The sequence below is a fragment of the Aquila chrysaetos genome, chromosome 17 (genome assembly GCF_900496995.4).
Source record: "Aquila chrysaetos chrysaetos chromosome 17, bAquChr1.4, whole genome shotgun sequence".
NCBI lineage: Eukaryota > Metazoa > Chordata > Aves > Accipitriformes > Accipitridae > Aquila > Aquila chrysaetos.
Genome location: NC_044020.1, coordinates 5,303,127 through 5,324,041, shown reverse-complemented (window position 1 = coordinate 5,324,041; position 20,915 = coordinate 5,303,127). Strand labels below are relative to the sequence as shown.

At 38.6% G+C, this 20,915-nt stretch overlaps 1 protein-coding gene across 3 annotated transcripts in view; it reads left to right on the top strand.

The window, feature by feature from the left end:
- Positions 1–20,915, top strand: part of POLR3B (RNA polymerase III subunit B) — an 81,091-nt gene that overhangs the window by 49,555 nt on the left and 10,621 nt on the right. The window contains exons 20-26 of one of the 3 annotated variants that reach the window (XM_030041012.2): positions 49–258; positions 2,115–2,273; positions 3,729–3,846; positions 5,517–5,659; positions 16,603–16,706; positions 17,605–17,771; positions 20,088–20,201. In XM_030041012.2, coding sequence (XP_029896872.1) covers positions 49–258; positions 2,115–2,273; positions 3,729–3,846; positions 5,517–5,659; positions 16,603–16,706; positions 17,605–17,771; positions 20,088–20,201 — 1,015 coding nt within the window. Of the gene's footprint in view, positions 1–48; positions 259–2,114; positions 2,274–3,728; positions 3,847–5,516; positions 5,660–6,773; positions 6,875–10,052; positions 10,108–16,602; positions 16,707–17,604; positions 17,772–20,087; positions 20,202–20,915 lie in introns of those variants that run through there. The other 2 variants (XM_041129616.1, XM_041129615.1) reach the window with 2 other exon arrangements.

Below are 20,915 nucleotides of genomic sequence, written 5' to 3'. Positions count from 1 at the left end.
CGGAAACTCACTAATGTTCACACACTTTTGTTTTTCTTTTACATACAGGTACTATTGGATACAATCAAAGAAACAGGATAGATACTCTTATGTATCTTCTAGCCTATCCACAAAAGCCAATGGTAAAAACAAAAACAATTGAACTGATAGATTTTGAGAAACTGCCTGCTGGACAGAATGCCACAGTTGCTGTGATGAGCTACAGTGGTTACGATATTGAAGATGCTCTTGTCTTAAACAAGGCCTCTTTGGATAGAGGTAAGAACCATCAATTCTTTCCCACTTCTCTAGTGTGTGTTCTAATAAATGTTTTAATAACTTACTGTGTCGTTGTGTTGTCCTATAATAACTCTTATTGCAGTTATGAACAGTACATCTCTAATTAAGAAATCGAATTCCAAAACTGCTTTGAATGCTTTTGTTTGTTTTCTGCATGAATAGTGATGGTAATTCCATGCTTCCAATAGTGTGGTGGAGTTGCCAACATGTAAATAAAATTCTGCGTATGGATATTATGAGAAAAAATGGCTAACTTTTGACCTCAAATAAAAAAGTGTAAATGGTCCCTTTTTGAAAACATTTAATTTACAAAAAGCGTAACGTATTAGATAATCTGTTCCATTGGGCTTGCTTTTGAGATGGTTACCTGAACCTTTGTTTATTACTGATAGAAGGGTCTCATTATTTTCACCAGTAACAAAAGCAATAGATGAAATTAGACTTCTGAATGTATTTGGGAAAGGAATGGAACATGTGGCAATTTGTGTCATTGTGAACTTTTGATGCTCTGAGGGAGCAATAGCAGTATTGCGTACTTTCTGAGAGAAAATAATAGTATTGTCTAAAGCAAAATAATTTAGTGTTTATTCAGAGATAAACTAATGACCTACCTCCTTAAAAAAAAAAATAAAAAATTCTGTGCAGTGTATTTTAAGGAAAAGTACGTAAGTACCAAATAGAAGGTAACCAAGTGAAACCTATGTTTGTGCCAATCTAGCCTGTCTCGCTCTCTCCATAATTCTTCAGCGCTTTATGTTAATGCTGCTGGGGGTTGGAGGAGAGTTGCCTGAAAACTTAGTCTCTCTTCTTTCTCTTTTCTAAATAAGTTCCCTTGAGAGAAGACATAGTGCAGTGTGATCAAATTGGTTTTAGTTTCGGGTGGCCAAAATCAGATTCTTCCATCACTTTATTCCCGCCCCCCCCCCCTTCCTCCTAGTTGCTAGGCAGCAATAATAGTATTCCTAGACATGTATCTTTGGCATTAATGTCTGCCGCATTTAATTTATGCCTCCTTTTCTAAAACAACAACAGGCATGATTTAAAACTGAATGTTTTCTTTTCTGGTAGACTGGTAACATTTACCGGGAGAGCTGTGGTGCCTGTCAGGACTTACTTGACATAATCTAAAGATATAGATGTACTGTATGTGGCTGCAACCATCTTTCAAATGAACTAAAATAACGTAGGATTATTAGAAAGCCTTGCTCTTGGCTGTCTCTAATTCTAAATGTGACAAAAGAGTTTAGTATTGTGGCTAGTTGCTGTGCTTGGAGAGAAATTCCGGAGATGCTACTTTTCTCATCTAAAACCCAAACCAAACCTGTTTTATAATAATATATGCAATTCAGAATTCTTTCAGCTGGGAAAAAAGTGAGTAATGGGGTGATTATATGAAACAGTCAGTACTTTCCTGGTAGGCTAGCTTGTGTCAACCACAAACATGAGTAAAAGTTCAGGTTTCTTAGAACTTCCGAAAGGAAGGGGTGCTGTGCTCATCCTGTTACAGTCTCTTCTCCTATGTTGTATCTCCCTGTGGACCGCCAAAGGTAAGAGAAATGATGCGTGTGCATGTGTGCAGAGGTGTAGAAGGAGATTAGCACAACTTCAGAATTGGACCATAGTCCAATGTCTAAAAAAAGTAGCATGCATGATCTGATTTTTTAAATTGTGAGTTACTAGGTATCCATGTACAATGTTATGCATATTCAAGATAATGAATAATGTAACTAATAAAATGTAGCTCAGGAGGTGGATCAACATTCTTGTTTTATTCTGATAATGTGTTATAAAGAATCTTTGAACTCCTAGGCAGATGAATTTGTGTTACATTTTAGGTTTTGGAAGGTGTCTTGTATACAAGAACGCCAAGTGTACACTGAAGCGTTACACAAACCAGACATTTGATAAAGTTATGGGTCCGATGTTGGATGCAGCTACCCGTAAACCAATCTGGCGCCATGAAATTTTAGATGCTGATGGTATCTGCTCTCCAGGTATGTCAAACTACATGTTCAGTCATGGCATGTTCATAATCTGAGGTAGAAATTAATGTTCTGTTAATATTTCTTGTGCACCGTGTTTTATACTTAGTGTAATTATATTTTTTTCCTTGAAGGTGATAGTATTGTATGGAAAATTAAAAAATGTTAGTTTCTGAAAGCAGTGTGGTACCAGTCATTGAGGATTTTTTTGTGCATGAGAAAAGGGAGCTTTATATTTAAGTAGAAGAGTGAGTCTTTAACAGTGTGTATCTATTGAAGTATTAGAACTTGTATTCTTATATCCCCAAACTGGCAAACTTTTAATACTGTAGTTTTTTACTGTTTGTGTCTCTCATGTTCTGTCGTTGTTTTTTAAGGATAGATTCCTTACTATTTTGATTTTGTGTCAAAACCTCCTAGCATGCTATCAGTTAATGCAGTTTTTTGAGGAAGTAAAACCTTGTGTTTTTAACACTTTAGAAATATGTTTGGAGGGCCATAAGAAGATAAACACAACTACATTTAGTTATGAGGACAGGTGTGTAACTTTCCAATGGAAATAAGTTTGAGAAAGAATTCTTCTATACTGTCATCCTTCAATTAGGAAACAGCTTAATAGATCTGCTGAGATCTAATAAGAAAGGTGCTGTAGAAGGCACTAAACTTAATTCCATTAGAGCAACACAGTTGGGTCACTTTTGCTCTTTAACACGTCACAATGGAGCTTTCAAAGTTAATTAAAAAAAAGGGGCAAGAATCTTCTGAAGTATTAGGATAGATAGAAAGCACTATCCTATCTGACAGATGAGGGCTGTTCTCAGCATGTAGGTAAATACTCTCTGAAATAGTTCATGTGGACAGAAGAGACATAGGGTGAAGTTCAGTGTAATTTTGTGGAGGAGGTGGGAGGCAGGTACTTGATGTGCACTAGTATCATTGGGCATGCTACTGATCTGGTTTTCTGTGTGAAGAGCAGGATAAGGAAATGGGGGGGGGGGGGGGGGGGGGGGAAATAGCTGATGTGTGAGACCAGAAGCGATAGGAAAAAGTAATTGCAAAGAGAGGCTGAAAGTAGTCTTGCACAACTCATTGTGGAAATAATGCGATGTCCTGAATTTAGGTGTGCATTTCTAAAATCTGTCAGTTACAGTGTTGCTTTTTAATTTTCTCCATGCTTACAGCAGATTACTTCAGATACTTTTGTGTATTCTTTAGACCCAGGGTATGTTGAACAGCTATTCCCATAGTGCACCCAGCATGCAAGCTGTTCTGTTTTGGTTTACCAAAAAAAGCTAGTTTAATGATTCCCTTACCATGCAATATTTAATAAAATAACATGGCATACTTCCTGGACATGTTCCTTCCGGTTTGTCTTCCAGCTTACCTTTTTTTTAAAGCTTAAAATGTATTTCTAACATAGGTAGCCAGATAAGTTTTCATGGTGCTTTTTTTTCTTGTTCTTTGTAGGTGAAAAAGTAGAAAATAAGCAAGTCCTTGTGAACAAATCTATGCCAACTGTGACCCAGACACCTCTGGAAGGAAGTAGTGTGCCTCAGCAGCCACAGTACAAAGATGTGCCAGTAACGTATGTTACATCGTAACTTTATAGTTGGGGAAGGTACATGGAGGAAAGGTATCTGAGAAAATAATCAATTCTAGAAAAGTCAAAGGAATAAACTTCCCTCTGCAAAATAGACCTAGTTCCCTAGGTCTTGATTTTTCACAGGATTTTTCAGAGCCTAGGTTATTTTCAGAAGTGCCTAGCCAGTTAATCACTAAGTTAGATTCTGACACCTAGATTCTGAAAGGCTGGAATTGCAAAGAGAGGGAGGAACCCTCCTGAAGATGTACGTATAGAGAGGAATCACTGAGTAGATTCCCAGGAGAAACTGAGGAGAGAGCTAAGACAGTGGTAGAGGGGAGAGGAGTGTCTCATGGATGAAGGGGTGGAGAAACAGGAGAAAAACAGGATGAGTGAGAGGGCAGAGAACATGTGTGTACTTAGTGAGGGGGCACATCTCCTCCATACCAGCTCCCACAGAAAATGGCCAATGCTGACTGGTGCTCAGCCTTCACTTTGCCAGGCAGAAGGCCAGGAGATGGAGACCTTCCTGTCTCAGAGGCTGACAGTCAGCTCATTCTGGCCTCTCTAGTTAGACGTCCTTTACCAAGGCACCAGTGAATGGGAAAGGACAGTCAATAAGAGTTTTTCTGAACTCTTGTCCTTGTCCTGAAAGAACAGGAGAGGGCTTCTGAGGTGTGAGGTGAAAATTTTGCATTAAATGTGAAAATAAAGAAAGAGGGAAAGAAAGAATAAAGGTTTTTTCACTGTTTTGTCAGGAATAGCCTTGACAGTTTGGTAAATTAGAGAGCAAGGCAAGCAATTGGTACCCAGATCAGAAAGGCAGAATTAGCTTTGCTGCACTTCTGTGTGTTGCATAACCAATAGAAAGCTCTAGGTTTACTCCTACAAGATATTAATAGAGAAGTGAGGCAACAGTGTAATTATCAAGAGCAAAGAAGTAATTCTGCCAGATAAAGACATGGATCCAGGGCTCCCAGTTTAGGTGTCATAGTTTGACCATCTCAGCTACCTGAACGAGACAAAATAATCTCCTACATAAGGTATTAAAATCTCTTCTACCCTTATTCTGCAATACATATGAAAAAGCTGATACCAGAATAATTTCCTTCCTGCTCTGTCATGCCTACCTTTTTCCTCTCCTTCCATAATCCCTGCATCTTGGACTCTAGAGTTCACCTCTGTCTGTACCTCATACTATGTTCTGCCCTTGGTTCATTTCCACACCTGCACCTGATGCATAGTTTCAGTCAGGATATTATGCCTTAATTTTGTTCTTAAGTACTCATGGTATATGCCTTAAACTCCCTTCTTCAACTATAACTCTCTATTTGGCTTTTGTTTGTTTAACTGAAGATCCAGAAATTTGCAATATACTAGGAAGCTTTTTTCCATGAAGAAGAGCCCATGTGACAAAAAACCACACCTTGTTCTTTAAAAGTTCACCTTAATTCTCCCTTTGTTTCTATTGTATCTCTTAAGCCTTTTCTTTTCCAGAAACATACCGTACTTTGGAACTTTTTTATATATATAATCTTTGCTCCATTGGCCTCCCATATATAAGTTCCGTGAAGCCTATAGTTTGGCCAGAAGCTTACCAATACACAGATACTTGTTTGTAATTTGTGTTTGGTTCATAGATGTAAAACTCATGTTTTGTCTTCTTGTACTAGCTACAAAGGTGCGACTGATTCTTATATTGAAAAAGTAATGATTTCATCAAATGCAGAGGATGCTTTCTTGATAAAAATGTTGCTGAGGCAAACTAGACGTCCAGAAATTGGTGATAAATTTAGCAGTCGTCATGGGCAGAAAGGTAAGCTACACATTTGATAAAAATAAACACAGGCTGGGTATGCCTACTATACATACGTAGTATCATCATGCATGTTTCCATTGATTGGTTCAGATCTTTTATGAATGCAGTGCTAGAAGACCATATCTCTTTTTTTGGTTAAGTTCACCTAATTTAGCAATGATGTTTCTGGAACTGAGGAGAGGAACTGGCAAACACAACTCTCTGTTGACTTATGAATCTGGAAAATACTGTAGTTGCCCATTTTAAACAAGAACAGGGTTTTGAGATTTGGTTGGGGTTTTTTTCCAAGTGTGAATTTGGTTTTAGGTGACAGGTTTGTCAGTGGGTTATCAAGAGAGAGATTGGAGGAAAGAGTGAAAGGGCCTATTCTGAACGGACAGAAAAGACCAGGGATGGAATGGGATGTCTGCAAGTCATCTCTGCAGACATATTGCTCTAAAGACAAGACTGCAGATAGACAGCTCAAAGCCATGGTGTAAAAGGGAAGCAAATAGGAATGCAACTAGGAGTGCACCAGCAGAGTCCGGAAAGAAGGGAAAAACGTTTTTGAGAATACACCTGGGACATGATCTGGGGCACCTCTAGATCTTCGAATCGAGAATTGAAAATGGGTACCTACTAGGAAGCTGTGTGATGGCAAGTAGCTCTCTAGTGTTAATGTTAATAGTAAGATGAAAATCGGGAGCCTGTTTCCATATCTGTTGAAAAAAGCAGTGGACTCCCTTTGACCTTAATGGCAAAAAAACGTGACTCAGACCATCCTCTCTGAATCTCAAAGGGCTGGGAGGTGTGGGAGGGGTGTTAAGAAAGAAGTTAATGAAAACAGTCTGACTGTAACTGACTTAAAATCATGTTTTTGATTCCATTGGTCTCAATGTGGGACAAGTTTTGACACGTTTTCATCTGTCTGTACACTTGGAAAATCTAGATTTTTAGTACTTTCAGCATGACCTCCTGCCTTACTGTATGTGCTGTGCTAAACCTACTACCTGAATGTTGTAATCTTGTTATATTTTTACATCTTATTTTGGTTTGAGAACATTGCTCAGTCTCTTGTCAGATGTGGTGGGGAGGCAAAGAAGTTGCTGTAATCAAATCCTTTCCATTGCAGCACATACACTCCTTTCCTGTTACTGGGCAAATGTGATACATCTTAATAACTACTGGAACAAAAAAATTCTTACTCCATTGCTTTGATTTCTGAGGAACTGGAACCAGAGCATCGAGTGTAAAGCACGCCAGCCTCTTACATCTGTAACACAAGTATCCACTAGGTCTGTGTGGAGGGCAGAGGGAGGGAACTGAGGAAATAACAGAGGACGCTGTTTAGATTTGAAACACTAATACTTAAAACTAGTTGTAGTCAGTGAACTTTGCAGTAATACATCAAATTATGATACTAGCTACGGGATGTCTTGCAAACAAACTGGCCTTTTGTGAGCAGTGTTCTCTTTGTCAGAAGACACATGGAAGAGAGAGTGCTTTTTGTTAGGAAGAGCTCTCTGAAAGCATCCATTTCAACATTTTGTGACATGGTCCCACTCTACTCGCAGCATAATGTTGGGTTTGACCTTGGAGAAGAACCAGAGAACTCTGTGGGCAGATATGCCCTGGAGTCAGTCAGCAGAGAGCTGGTACTTACACAACATCCACATGTAGATCTGAGCCAGTGAAAAGAGATGAAACTGCAACAAATGTCACCAGTACACATCAGTATCCAGCTCTAGAGCTCTCTTAAATGAAGTTTAAACAGAATCATCTCCAGTGTATTCAGTGCCTGTGTGATTGGAAGAGGTATGAAGAGCAGTTGCTTACAGATGGACCCCAGGCACAAGTAAGAAGTCATTTTTATAATGCTCCATACCACTGTTTACTTCTTTACTGACATGTGTAGCCTGAAGTCAAACTTGAGGTCCTTTATGACCTTCTGGGGCTATGAAAGTACATAAGCATCAGTGGCAATGAGGTGGCCGTGTGTAACTGAAGTAAAAGACTGCATCCCTGTTGTGAGATGCAGAGCTAACCACAGTAATCCTCATTTCTGTAGCCTCCAGGTTTGGTGATCAGGACATCTACCTAGAGCAAACCTATCAATCAGTAGAGGTGAAATGGGTGCAAGAGGCAGTACTTGATCATAATGTCAGCTGTTACCAGATGTTGCCTCAAGTTCTGTGTGTTTTCTATGGAGTACAGTCAATGCAGGCTTTCTCAGTACATCCAGCTCTCTCCAAGATCACCCTTATTTCCACAGTGTCTTTCCATAGACCCATAAAACTGGTTCTTGAAACTCTGTATTCTAAAGAAATCCTTCCATTGTTTCTGCTGTCATTAAGAAATAGAAACTCTTCTGATAAGCATTGAAATATTTTTCCTGATTGTATTTTCAAGATGGCTTTTGATCTAAAAATAGAAAGCAATTCTCACCGAGTCCCCAGGTAATGTGGAAACCAGTACCTGTTGAAGGCTTCAAAAAAAAAAAGAAGCAGCAGTACATTCCTGACTTTTCTTTTAAAATCCAGTCTAGTTCTTGCACTAAAGCCATAGGATAGTTTTGGTAAGTGAGGGGAAAGATCCTTAGCTTCAGAGGCAAAGAGAAAGAGTTGAGCAGTTGAAACGGTTCAACTGCCCTATTCCTTCCTTTGCTCCAGGAAGATTCTCCTTCAGGAAGATTTTGTGTAGAGTCTCTTTCAAACAATTTTTTAATCTCATACACAATGAAGATGTGCAGTACTTTTAAGCCTATGACCACTTTTAGAGCAAAGTGCATTTCTTAATGTATTTTGAGTTTAGACTAAGTAGTCCTTTCTCCTTATAAGTGGCATGCGGCATTTTAGCTGCAAATTACTATGTAACAATACAATCAGTACTGTGCAGGACAAATTTTCTTACCAGAATTAAAAAAAAAAAAAAAGCCTATGAATTATATTAAAGAAGATGCTCAGGCATTTGCATGAAAAATTTAAGCAGGTAAGATTTTTCTCCTAGTTTGGGCTATTGATGTGCACCTGTTGAAATAGTTAGTTGAACAGGATTTAAATGGAACTGATTTTTCATACCTCTCCAAAAATCAAGAAAAGGGTGCTCCACAAATCTCGAACCATCAGAGGAGAAAAGGTGGAAGTGGAAGAATGATAGAAGGAAACAGGATTGTGTCAGGCAGGCTGCAGTATGGCTTTAGGGAGCAGAGGGCCTTCAAGACCGCTAAATGCGCATAAGGCATCTCAGAGTCTAGAGCAAGCTCGTTTAAGAGGTCTTGAAGGATGGACATCTCATGAGTACTTTTGCTAGTCATCACACCCTGATGTTCATGGTCAAATGCAGAAACAGCTAATATGCACTGTTTTGGAATCTGGTGGTATTTTCTTTAATATCCCAAAAGCCATAGAAAGCTAGTAACATTTTTTTTTCCAAAGTAAAATACCTGTGGAAATCCCATGGTAATGAAAAACAACATCCTAAATGCTGTAGGGAACTTTGAGGGTATCCGTAATTATGCCTGGCATTGCATCAGGTTAGAATGACTGATCCCCCATGTATCTGTGCTTTGGAGCTATAATAATAATAAGCTGAAACCATCAATTATTCAGAATAGCAAATGTCCCTTTCAGCTTGGTTTTGGAGATAGGAGTGGGAATGTTGCAATAGTTGTGTTACTGAGTTTGCAGGCATGTGCTTGTTAGCTGTCCAGTACATCAGTCTATAGTCATCTCTTGTGATCAGGGGAGTTATCATATTCTAAATTATTACATTCTACTAGGATACATAGCCTTCCTGGTAGTAAACCTCTCAGTTCACTGGCTTGTAGTACATTATGGGAAAAGATGTTACAATAAACGGGAGAAAGGAGAAATGTGCTTAGTGGAGAGGACATATATATTGGATACCAAGAAAAAAAATACTGACAAGAACAGTGGAGTTCAGTGTTTTGCAACTTCAGTATACAGCAAAGAACCAGATACTGACAGTAATGTTAGATTACAGGCAATGATAGCACTGGAGAAAAGGCATGAAAAGGAAAGGGAAAGTCTCCTTTGCTAGCTTGTTTAAAAATACAGCTAGTGTCATCCTTCTCTGACATCAAATTGGGGGAGGATCAGTCGTAACAGAGGAATATAGACAAACGTGAAACAGAAATCATAATACTAACAGTTTAGTGTTTTCCATTGAGAGAATTTTTAATTAGCCCTGAATTTGTTCTCTTATCTTCGTCTGAATGCAGGCAATTGCCACTTCAAGTTTAATTTGTGAATGTTAGCTTTAAGCCCATCATAGGGCCATTTAAACCTATGATGAGCTTAAACTAACAAGTACCTTAATTCAGTGAGAAGGAGAGAAAGCGTATTTCTCTCTGTATTATCAATCTTTTCTGTGAAATATTTTTATTTTCTAGAAGGAGTGCATGAAGATGAGATTTGATTTTGCGGAATTGTAGTAGTAGTTTTAAAGTAATTAAATATGTGCAAAGTAAGAGATTGCACAAACACATTTCTCAAGTTTTTTTATGGGCTTTTTCCTATATTTCAAATTGATTTGTATTTCAAAGCTATACTTTGTCACTGGAGCAGAAGGAGGCAGAGTAAGAGAATTGGAAAGTGTCTGGGATACGACAGATTAAATGTCACAAACCAGCTGTAGCCTTTTGTTACAGAAGAGCCTTTCGGTAAATATGTAGGTAAATTTTGTAGGCCTCTGTAATAATATAGATCTATGCCACTGCCTCTGTATTTGCTACCATCTTTGTGTCCTCTCACATGTCAACACAGTATTGGCAAGGGTCACCACTTCTGGCCTGTCCACCACACCCTCTTTTCATGCAAGTCCGTGTTTTAAGTACACTTCTTCCAAACTGCCTGTAAAAGCTAGCCTTTCCTTCAAGACGGGTCAACAAAGAAGTATATGGGGAGAAGAAAAAAAACAAATGAGGCCCTCATGTTGTGTTCTGAAATGCAAATATTTTGCTCTATTTCAATATGCATCTTCAAACTGGTCATTGCAGTAATATCTTTGGGAATGGGACTGTCCCTTTAGTCTATAAAGCCCTTAAGCTTCTGTTTACAAATAAACATCTACCTTCCAGGGAGGATTTATGCTGAGCTATAGGACTTTGTTTTAACTATACTGCATCATATATTTTCCAGAAGGAGAAAGAAACTTTTTTGGTTAATTATTTTGCTTTTTTAATCTTGCATTCTTCAAGCAAAGTCACTTTTCAAAGCACAGAAGGCTAAAGGATTGTTAAGCTAAAGAAGCCTCATCTGAGTTCCATACAAACTAAATTATTATATTTCCAGATTTCCTCTTGCTTTGCTACAAGTCACAATGAGGAAAAAGTTGGGCTCCTTTGATGTGAAAAAAAGCAATATATCACTTCTCTGAAAGAACATTTCTCAGTCTCTCATGTGAAAAAGGATTAACACCTCCAACAAAGGTCCTGTAGATCACAGAACTAAGCAGCAATACTGAACAGTATTCCTGAGGAGTGGAAAAACTGTATTTAAGCAAGAGATTGTTTGAACTGGCAAACAGAAGCTTTTTAATAGCTGAAGATCTAAGATAAAGGATTAAACCTTTCTGAAGTATCTGCACTTAAACAACTCCAAAGACAAGGAAGCGAGTTTAAATTCATGAAAGATTGTCTTTGTTTTCCTAAATGAACTATGTTCTTTAGTGTCAAAACAAAATCCATTGACAGCATTGTCAACTACATAAACTTCATGACAATACCGCCTATCTACCAAAGTCTGACCTTGCTTACTTTTAAAAATTTTTACTACTTTGAGCATCTGCCTTCTGCTTGCCTAACTTCATAGTTGAGAACAACTTCTCTTTCTCCTTTTAATGGGCACTTGTACAGTACGTATAAGCAGAACATGTAAAGTAAGACGTTAATTTTAAATGGCTACTTGTGTCATTTTCCCCCATGTTACAAGTCAGACTTAGTACTTTATCTCTAATAAAACATCAGTGGGTTTATAGGAATTAAATGGTTGAAGTGGCATTAAAAAGAATTTGCTGTTATCGACTGCAGGAATGTGGGCTGATAGTAGTTATTAGGCATCAGGAAAGGTAGGAATTTCTTTCTTTATTTTTATCTTCAGAAGTTGAATATAAGAGAATGAGATGTCAGAATGCCATTAAAACTTCTCATACCATTTTTTTTCTATTTATTTTTAACAAAACCACTGCTTAGCTTGCTGTCTTAAGAAGAAAATTACAGCATTTTTTATCTCAAGCAGCAAACAGGTAACCTTCTGACCTTTTCAGTAAATCCTCAACCGAACCTCTGAAATTAGGGTGATTTAGCATTTTATGGCACAGAATAAAAATCTCTAATTCTGTTTCCAAATAGTGTATCCTGAACACACATTTTATTAAGCTCTTGACTCATTCAGCCATGTGTATTTTGTAAAGTTCCTATGGTTATTGTTTTACAATAGCTGCTTCCAGAAGCATTGTAAGGGTTTCAATTAATCAGCTCTTTGTGTGCTTCAGACTATGCAAATTTATCACATCAGACCATTCAGCAGCTCATGGGAAAGCAGTGTACAAACTGTATTGTCTTCTAGCACCTCCTCTCATTTAGAGTGATGTTTTTAATAAGAAAACTAATCAAGTTTACTTATGCATTATTTATCTGTTAATTTTAATTCTGTTCTTTACCTCTTATGTCAAATGGGATGTAGCAAGTGATATGATAGATCAGTGAATGATTCAATATTGAACAAAGCTTATGTGATGCAGCACTTTTTTTCTTCTGGACTTGTTTTATGCTTAGTTAGCCAACACAGTATGTAATTAGAGAGTTTTGAAGCAGATGTACATTTTTGTTTAACCTTACTAATTTTTGCACATCTCTTTGTCACTTGTCCACAATATACAGCGCTGCGTTACAGCTACAACTCCTCTTAATTATGTGACGTAGTCTTGTGTCTCAGGAGTATTTCCAAATTCTGGCAAATCTGGTAAATCTAAAACAGACGCCTTTCAAGTTAGTTTTAGCTCTTTTACCACCATATCATTAGAATAAGTAAACAAGCACATTTAGTAATGCGCTTCTTTTTATCTTGCTGATAGAAACTGGTATTACTGCTGCTTCTATTCACTTAGTCTCCTTTGCTCTCTAATGTCCCTCCTGCTGGTAGTAATTAGTTTTCTATATTAGGTTGTTTTGACTTATTTGATGATTTTTTTTCATTTGGCGTGTGTGTGTATAGAAGGCATCTTATCGTAGCCGGTGAAAAACTTTCCCATACTGTTGTGTTTTGTCCCTGCCCCCTCCCTGCCACCCCCCTTCCCCCTCTCTGCTGAGCTGCTGTTTCACCAAGTCTGTGTATGTTCATGTTTGTCAGCAAACTGTAAAAGCAACCACATAAAAGGTATCAGATCTGGAAACCTGAACTTCTCCTGATTAGAAAAAGCAGCTCTTTAAGGACGGGGGTGAGGGGATCTTTATGCTCTGTCAGGGCCTTGTGGAGGTACATGGGTGTTGAGATGCTGTTGGGATTGATGCAGATTGCGTGTGTGAGGATGGGCGCTATCATGCATAGTCAGAGGGCTGTCATTTATTGGCTGGCATACAATAGCATTGAAAAACACTGCCTATGGCTGTTTTATACTTGCATGTTAAACTACTGTAGATGTCTGTTTTAAGTTTATTCAAATTTAAGCTGTTATCCTTGCAGTAAACTGCCATGCTTAGTAATCTTTTTTTTTTTTTTTTTGAGAGGGATATCTTAGAAGAATTTGCTAGCATTTTCACTAATTTTCATCTAAGCTGATATGAAATTGATATACAAAGTTTTTTTCTAGAATTCAATTTGGTTTTCAATTGAAAAGAAATTAGGTGTAGCAAGCTGCTGGATCCTTTTTTGCTCAAACGTACAAACCACTTGTTAGTCCATATATTAAAAAAAATTTTTTTTTTTTTTTTGGTCTGGAAAAATAATTACAGCCTTTTCTGGTGGTTAATGTTTGATTCTGGTCCTAGATGAGAACTTCAGAGTGTATAGGTGAGAGCAGATTCAGCCCCATCGCAGTGTAGCATTTAGTCTGAAATTGTACTGCTGAATTTCAGATGCAGCATATAAAATTTGTGAGGGGAAGAGAAATGGATGAAACCAAATTATTTTGTATGTCCTGTGTGAATGTTGGCGAACAATTTTCATGTTATGTCTAAATCAGCAACAATTAGGAAATCTTAATAACCTGTAGTAAGAGCCACAGAGCAAAGTTACCTACTAGTTTGACTCTGTCCTATTTATGAATATTGGATGGGGAGTAGTTAAGCAGCTCAGCTGTGAAATGCAGTTTATACTTGGACAGGGCAACGTTTGGAACTTGAGGCTGTCTTAAATCCAGCCTCTTCTTTTCTCCTTTACTGTTTTATTAACCAGTTGAAAGTGATAATTGCACTTATATGGATTAATTCACTTGATCACTTTTTCACAGCTGCTCGGGAATGCAGAACTGCTAGGCTTGCCTTTGACTGCCCTGCTGCAAACCCTGGCTCAGCAATCAGGGCTGAAAAAGAGTAGCAAATTCAGGAGCTTACAGTGCAGACCTGCAAGGATTAGTCTCTGAAGAGCTTCTGAAGGCAAGTGACTGCAAAATGAAATAATTTACATTTTTAAATGAATTGCAGTTACTTGCTTTTAGAAGTAGCATTGTATATAGGAAAGATTTCTTTCAGCTTTTTAAACAGTTTTTTATGAGAAGGAGTGAACTTCCATAAAACATAGGGGAGGAATAAGCTTCTCTGTCCTATTCTCTAAATACACATGGGCATGCTATAGATCTGTTATAAACTCAGTGACTTCTTAAAATACAGAAGCTTAGAATTGAGGTTTTATAGCTTTCTTTTTTCTTTTTTTTTTTTTTCTTTTTCCCTTCTGTAAAATAGAAACTTTATAAATGGCCTAGTGAGCTTCACATTGCTGGATTCTGTCTAAATATTTTGTTTTTAACTTCTAAGCTCATTATGCTGTCTTTGTGTTAACTTGTATTAAAATCTGTCAGCTATGACTGGTCTCATAACCACAGTCAGCGGACCAGAATAAGTTAATTATTTACTTGTGTCACTAGTGCTCTTCATCTAATGAAATGCACAGCTGTGTTAGATCTGCAGTTGGGTGTGTAGGTCCCATTGTTATACAAGTCAGCGGAGGGTAGAAGCCGCTATGATGGAGAGCCCTCAGTTCTTTCTGCTGTTCTGCCTTTCTGTGTCGATTTCATGGATCTTTTATCATTCACTTTCACACAAAACAAACAACACAGTGGCTGTCTGCTATGGGAACCAGCTTGGCATATAAAAGGTTTTCAGAGCCTAAAGTAATTTTAAGTTAGCTAAGATTTAATTTTTGGCTTACAGGTGCCATGAAGTCCAGATGCAACCTAATACTTTCTTAGAAGTAAATTCGAATAAGGCAAAATGTGTGTGTCATAATACATATGTAATAAAGTATTTATGTATGCAATTTTAGGATAAAAAAAGCTGTGCGCACAAGAGATAGCGGGTTGGGTTTTTTTAATTTTCAGCAAATGATTGCTGCTTGGCGGGGAGGCGTAGGAGGATGTTATTGATTTATCATAATAAAACAATGAAAATTAGTTTCAATAGGTTTAAAAACTATGTACAACAACCCCCCCCGCCCCTTGCCCCAGACACTCCAATCTTTTTTTTTTTTTTTTTTTTCCTGCTCCCTTCCCCCATACTTACCATCCTCATTCTATTAGCTACTGTCCCATACACCTATCCCTGTCTTGCTTGGACAGTGGAAGAGGAGCTCCCTCCTGAGCAGACGCCAATATCCCCCTGTGAACTGGCTGGTCGGGGGATGCCTTTTTAGGGATGTAACCAGCACCCTCAGTCTTCCAGGAGCCCCCTCCACTCCAGGACTGTTCCCAAAGCATGCTCTGGCAGTTGCAGCAGGCTGATCGCAAATAGCTTGCAGACTTCTTCAGCTCTAAGAGCTTCTGGAAGAAATTGTCCAACTGAAACAGTAGCTTTGGTTCAAAGGAGTATGGGCTTAAGTAGCTGCATTTTAGCACCTGAATTTTAATGTTAGATCTCGTGGTCATTTATAGCTGCAGTATTTTGATCTGCAGAATTCACTGTAGAAACAGTTGTAAGGGTTGGAAGGAAAATTTTGGGATGTATGATAGACTATTTTAAATGAGTTATCATGTTTCTGTTTAATCTTTCCTAAATAGTTTTAGAGTTTGGTGGTTTAGTTTGATTTACATCCAATACTGATGGAGACTGAAAAAAGCTTCCAAAACTTTTAAAGGTACCGTTTGTGTTCACGGACTGACAAAATATAAGGAGTCTGGGGAGTGGATTATACTTTGTAATTCATTGAAAGCAGTCTTTGCTCAGCAAATGAATGCTACCTGAAAAAATCTTTGGGTTTGGTTCTTTTTTTTTATTTTGCCCTACTTACCTCCTCTCAGCCCCTGTCAAAGTCCTGACTTGATTTGTTTTCATTCACAGTATTTAGCAAAGATACATATGATAAACAAATTTTGAATCAATAATAATTTGGCATGTCCAAAGAGATACTGTAAGAGGCCTGATTTCTTCATTTTTTTGCAGGAAATTATAGCATCAGCTTTAAAAACTAGGTCTCCCTTGAGATGTTCCGGTCTGACTGGTCAGAAGTTTTTGGTTGCCTCTGAAAACTGTATCTAAAGCTTTCTTCCCTAATTTGCTAACTCACAAATCACTGGGAGCATTATGTAAGGGTATGCTAATTTTGCCAGTCCTGTCACAAGGGCTGTCTTCTAGGCTGCAGGTTGTGAGCACTGGTCATGGTAATGAATCTGGGTAAAAAGTGATCCATGAGAAAGAGAGGAGGAGGAAAACACTAAAGAAAATCTGGTGATGAGCGTCAGCCCTGCTGGTGGTTTGCTGTTTCTGAATTGAAATGTTTTCTCTTCTGCAGGGGTGTGTGGACTGATTGTTCCTCAGGAAGACATGCCATTTTGCGATACAGGAATCTGTCCAGATATCATAATGAACCCTCATGGCTTCCCATCGCGTATGACGGTTAGTGGTTGTGTTACAATTAAAGACACAGTGTCCCCCAATAGGGAAAGTGAAGTAGATTAGCTGGGAGAAACAAAAAAAAGTTTGAAACATGGTTTCACTGAGAATATTCTCCAGTCATCATGCCACACACTTGCTCTCCTTTAAGTATTCAGCCCTCTGTTTTGCATGTTTTGAAACATCCTCCTGTAAAAGGAGTAGGGATGCGGGCTGTTTGTGCATCATTTTCATTTTGTTCTGTATCAAGCTAATAGGAAAGCAGCTGAATACCTCATTTGCACCCTTTCTCTTTGAAAATTTCTCACTCTCCCTCTTCCTTCCCTATTGCCTATGCCCCCTAAGCTGGCTGTGGCAGACTGTGAGGTGAAGGTTAGAGAGGAGTTTCAATAATAGTTCTAGACCTCTGTAACTTCCTACATTACACACACCTCCCTGGAACTGATGCAAGTCTTGCACCTGTGCTGCAGGGTCACACTAAATACCTCACAGCCTGGCCTTTATATGGGACCTCCACTGATTACTTCGTACAGCCTCTGATGTTTTTTTCTTTGTTAGCTTCTTACCTTCTGTTCCCCCTGCTGCACTGTAGCGTGTCAGTCTCTGAGGCTGTTTCTTAGAGCAGAAGGCCACACTGGATCCTGCTCATTTTTCAGACAACTGGAAAAAATGGAGCTGCCTGACTGGACCTTAAAGGTGTTCCCAGATCCTGCCATGAGTCTGGTTTTCCCCTTTCACACAGGAGTACTCCCTCTTCTTGGGCTTCTTTCACTCCTCCCATTGCATGCAATAACCCAGGCTGCCATCTCGGACACTTTGCCTGGCTAACTTATGCTGTGACCAATCCAGCAACGTGCCTGTACTAGTGAGCAGGCTGTTAACTCTGCTTCTCTTTGCACAGGTAGGAAAGTTAATTGAACTCCTGGCTGGAAAGGCTGGGGTCCTTGACGGCAGGTTTCACTATGGAACAGCTTTTGGAGGCAGTAAAGTTAAGGATGTGTGTGAAGATCTTATTCGCCATGGTTATAACTACCTAGGGAAGGACTATGTAACATCTGGTATCACTGGGTAAGAATCTGCTATATAGATTTAGATGTTTTGGGGGAGTGGGCAAATCCTGTTGAGACACATCCGAAAAATCTTCTCATGTCCAGAGCTCAGGAACTTTCTGTTATTTGCAAACTGCTCTGTGAGATGGAGGGAAAGGGCTTGAAGAATGGTGCAACTTTTTTTTTTTTTTTTTTTTTTCCCTCCTCCTTAGAAGTATTTTGTGGTTCCACATTTTAAGAATTACTAGTATTTGCATGGCTGTAATGTCAATGGCCCTTGTAGTACATATGAAAATTTCCCAACTTCTACTGCATGACAAAAAAAGGTAAAATCAAGGTTTTCTTTCTCAGAGATTGTAAGAAATTTCAAGTTTCTGTTGGCAGCAAATCTTATATATGCTTGGAATCTGATAAGCATTTTCATGTTGACTTTTATAGTACTGTAAAATATGGATTTGGAGGCAGGTGTCTGTTCCTTGGGAATATTTTGTGTGCACTCTTTTTTCTTTTTTTTTTTTTCTTCTTTCAATTACACAATGATTCAGTCTGGCATAATACTCTAATCTGCAAACTTCCTGCTGTGTTGATCGGACTGGCTTCTGAGACACAGAGTTCAAAGAACATAAGATAGTTTAGGAACAGGAAAAGGCCATATGGCTTCACATGCCTGCCCTTCCAAAATGTATCTTAATCCTACCTTCCTGCTATTTTTATGATCCTCCCAGTTCCCTTCTTCTCAAGGAACAAGTTTAGGTCTCTTTTGTAAGGTTGTTTTTTTTTTTTTTAATACTTTTTATTTTAATTGCTTTTCCTACCAACTTATTCCATATGTTGTTTCTCTTTTTGTTTCAGAGAGATGATTTTGTTTTCCTTACCTCCTCCATATTCCGTAAATTGTATATCAAGTATCCTGGTGTTTGAAACACTTTCTGTTGATACATCATGATGACTTATAACAAATCTGACTAATCTTGTTTCCTAGGGAGAATAAAATCATCTAGCTCTAAAAATCCCCTGTCCTCAAACTTCAACTTTGTAGTACCCTATTTAGAGACTTTGCTTTAGGATACTGATATTCTTCCAAGCAAATTTCACATGCTTAATCTATTTGTTAGGAAATTTGAAGGCAGATTTCATAACAATGTGGAAGTTTGCAAATTCCAAATGTCTAGTTAAGTTTTATTGTTTTCTTCAATAGGCAGCTTTTGGAATAACATTGCATCATGTCAGTAATGACTCTGAATGGGAGGTGCAATACTGTTGTCTCCCGCTTGTTTTTACGTTGCACATACATTTTTTAAAAATAAATCAGTGGAAGTGCTGAGTTTGTGTTAAATCCGGTCATTCTTAGTGCTGAAGGTGGTGGCTGGGAAATAACTGAGTGCTTTCAACTGTTGCTTTCTGATCTTTAAGCGCATATGCTGTTCTTACAGTTGGGGGTGTTTTAAACACAGACTCTTTAGCCATTACTCCAGCTTGTAGAATGGAGTAACACCCTCTGTACTGCTTACAGATGTTCCCAAGTTGATGCCAGTGCCTAAACACAGTTCTCAAGAGCCCTTTTACCCAGCTCGCCTGAGCCCCCAGTGCCAGCCAGGGCAGTGATTTTTGTCCTATGGATACAGCTGCTGAGTAGTGTTGCAGGGGCAGCTGTGCTGATGCACAGCCGCTCAGAGAGGGCTTTCACCCATCTGGCTCTTGGGTTGTGCTTCAAAGTGGTGTGCAGGGAGAATTAGCAGATGGGAAGACTGTCAAGCTCATAGTGTGCCAGTGCTAAGTTATCCTTGCAAATGCAAATTCATAAAGTACTCCTATAGAAATGGTATTTTGAGCATTTATGCTGCATATATTTGTTTACATATATGCTTACCTTTGTTTTTTGTGTGAAAGATATAAAGTGAAGGAATGTAAATAGAAATAACTTAAGTCACTCTTCAGGGTCTGACACATTCAGTCTTTATTGCTTACTGATGACATTGTTGAAACACTCCTGCACAGACTGAGGAGGGACTTAACATGATATAGCTGAAACAGGTATCTGCAGCTATACCAGCATGTCTGCGCAGCGTAAGGCCAGAGTTCAGGAGCTTGTTCCTTGCTAGCGTGGATACAGCAGGATGTGGTGCTGGAAGTGTACTGCTCTTGTCTTCAGAGGTGTTCCCTGTGGGGTTTTCAGACTGATTGCCCTGAAAGCCTAAACACATTTTTGTAGGACTCATGATTTCCAAATTGTTTCAAATTCCTCCTGTACATGACCCTCTCATCTCTCTTAAGGTAAGTATGTGCTAACTGTGAATATTGGTTTTGTTTTCTTTGTTTGTTTTTATTCCTTCAGGGAACCTTTGGAAGCATATATCTATTTTGGCCCTGTGTATTACCAGAAACTAAAGCACATGGTGTTGGATAAAATGCATGCAAGAGCTCGAGGACCCAGAGCAGTGCTCACCAGGTATTGTGACAGGCTAAGCACAAAATTCTTGTGTGCATTCAGAAGTGTACCCAGCTGACTGACGGGTATAAAACAAAGTTTGTTTACCTTTTGATACTTGACACAAAATGCTATTACCTGTTAATACACTGTTACAGACTAAAAGCTCTCACAGTAAACTGTGGCAGGAGGTTGTTCTGAGTGTCTGGGTGTGCTCTATGTGACTCCAAACTCCAAAACTGAGTTTGCTGCTCAGACTTCTGTTGGCAGTTGGTAAAAATACCATCTGCTGATTCACAGTGCACACTGTGGCCCTTTCCTGTAAGATTGCTCATATCGTAGGTATTTTAGGAGGAATTTTTTTTTTTTTTTTAACATTTGTACTTTTACAAAATTGGGTATGAGTAGAAGGAAGAAACTTCTTTTAATATTTCAGCATCCTTTGGTATTCAGCAGCTTAATATTGATGCAGCCCATGTCTTCACCTGTCAAGGCAAAGCAAATGCATTGCCCCTAGTGTAGTGCAAACAAGCATTAGAATAATGTGCAGCCCTGGTATACTGCACTTTGCCATGCAGACCCTTCCATTCAACTTCAACTCCAAAACAGAATTTAGGGTTGTATGTGCTGGTCCACAGTTATCATTCAATACCATGCAGGAGAATAGCACTTTCACACAAATAAGTTGCAAAAGTTACAGAGATGCTAACAGTAAATCTCCATTTTTATTTGCCC